Genomic DNA, 1,869 nt, shown 5'->3' on the forward strand with positions numbered 1-1,869 from the left:
AATAAAAAAAAATCAGCCAATCACATTGAATAGTCATTATGAAGTCTATAAATCATGTAATATAACATATTATATAAATTCATCACATTAAAATTAATGTGTTAATGGAGCCGAATAATAAAAATGAGCCAAAAGTGATAAATTGATGATGTTGATGTTATATAAATGGTTTAATGCTATTGTTACATGTCTGATAATATATAATATATATTTATGTTTGAGTTGCTTTTTTCCCCTCAATATAACATGTATTGAATTTAAACTTTTTATGCGACACTTTTCGCTGGTGTTTGTATTCAAAGCACAAAATTCTATGAAATAAATAAGCATTTATTTTAATATATTTTGCTTTACTGACTAAATCTTCATTAAACTTGTCTGGGATTTTCTCCCCTTCTATAACAGGCCTTAAAGATGAACATGATAATAAAATAATCTGTGTGAAGTCATTGAAAGTGTCCACCAGCAGGTTCTTTTATTGATTCAACATTAGAAGGTTAGTTTATCACTGAGGTTTGTCTTTTTAACACCGATACGACACGAGAACAAACACGACACAAACAAACGAGGAGCTCTTCCCAAACACATTTCACCAAGTTTGCATAAAATGAAGCTGAAAACTGAAATCTCCCAGAATCAGTGCAAATATAAAAGCAGCTAAAGCGCAGAGAGGATCGGGTCAGGAGACGTTCCTGCAGCGCTGCTCTGAGGTCGGCTGCATCCTGAATCCTCATGTAAACAGAGCATCCCAGAAAACGCGTTAAAGTGAAGGCAGCATCAGTGTTTGACTCTCTGAGGAAACGGCTGAAACCCCCCCTCCATCACCCCCCCCCACCCAAAGAAAAAACTATCCACTGAAGACGATCAGAAAACAAAAAGTTTTTCTCCCTTCAGCCTGCGGCTCTCCCCCTGAATGTCATAAAAAATTACAATTTGTTGAAGGTATTGCACCAACGATGCTTCCATCGATAAACAGAGCTTACAGCATCATCCACAGAGGAGCAGAACACCTGCTGGAGGAGGCGTCAGCACCTCCTCCGCCGTGGAGGGATGGACACAACCGTCTCAGGCAGAGCAGACAGCAGAGGGCGCTGTGCTGCAGAGTCTGGCGGCGCAGCAGCGCCCCCTCTGGATGACACAGTGAACAGCAGCTCTAACAGAGACGTGCTGCTTTGGTTTCGACGGATCTCGGTTTTAATTTTCCCATAAATTCATGCCATAAAAACACGTAAAAACCCGACTGAACCCCGAAAGGAAACCCGCCCCCAGAAACGGATCCCTGTGAGGAATGGAGGCAGCAGGAGGAAGCGGACGGGCCGTGGCTTCGGCGGGCCGAGGAGCGCCCTGCGCGGCGTGCTCCAGGGAGGACGGGATGAAAGCCGTGGATGGATCAGAGCTGCTGCACCGTGCTGTCTGCCTGGCTGGTGGAGCCGTCCTGCTGCAGCCGCTGCCACTGGAAGGTGGTGCTGAGGGGTCCCCCCACATCCTCCTCGCTCTCCTGCTCCTTAGCAAACTCCAGGAACACCTGAGAGACAAAGATGCTGCACCGTGAGGAGCGTTTTCTACCCTCCAGATATCGGTGGACAAACATCAAAATACCCGCTTATCAAATTAAATAATAAAAACACCTGATTGATTCTGATTGGTTGATCCATCATTGAGTAAAGCTGATCGCTCTGTGACCTTTGATCAAACTAGCATTAAGCTAACAGCGCTCCAATGTTTATTAAGGGGTCACATCATCCTAGTCTGGATCCAGACGCTTCCTCAGCTGGCAGCACGGCAGTGGAAGCATCATGCTGTGTGGTTAGAGTACGGCCCTCAAAGCTTCATGGGTGAAAGCTGCTGTCTGCCACCAATCAAAGCCCA

General features: G+C 45.1%; 1 protein-coding gene across 1 annotated transcript in view; it reads right to left on the minus strand.

Annotated features, from left to right (window-relative positions):
• Positions 1 to 430: 430 nt before the first annotated feature.
• LOC107094968 (ATP-binding cassette sub-family A member 5-like) overlaps positions 431 to 1,869 on the minus strand; it is a 31,056-nt gene continuing 29,617 nt past the window's right edge. Inside the window, exon 38 of the mRNA XM_015390905.1 lies at positions 431 to 1,602. Within this exon, the coding sequence (XP_015246391.1) occupies positions 1,391 to 1,602 (212 nt within the window). The 3' untranslated portion in view covers positions 431 to 1,390. The remainder of the gene's footprint in view (positions 1,603 to 1,869) is intronic.

Source organism: Cyprinodon variegatus, unplaced genomic scaffold (genome assembly GCF_000732505.1).
Source record: "Cyprinodon variegatus isolate N-32 unplaced genomic scaffold, C_variegatus-1.0 Scaffold517, whole genome shotgun sequence".
NCBI lineage: Eukaryota > Metazoa > Chordata > Actinopteri > Cyprinodontiformes > Cyprinodontidae > Cyprinodon > Cyprinodon variegatus.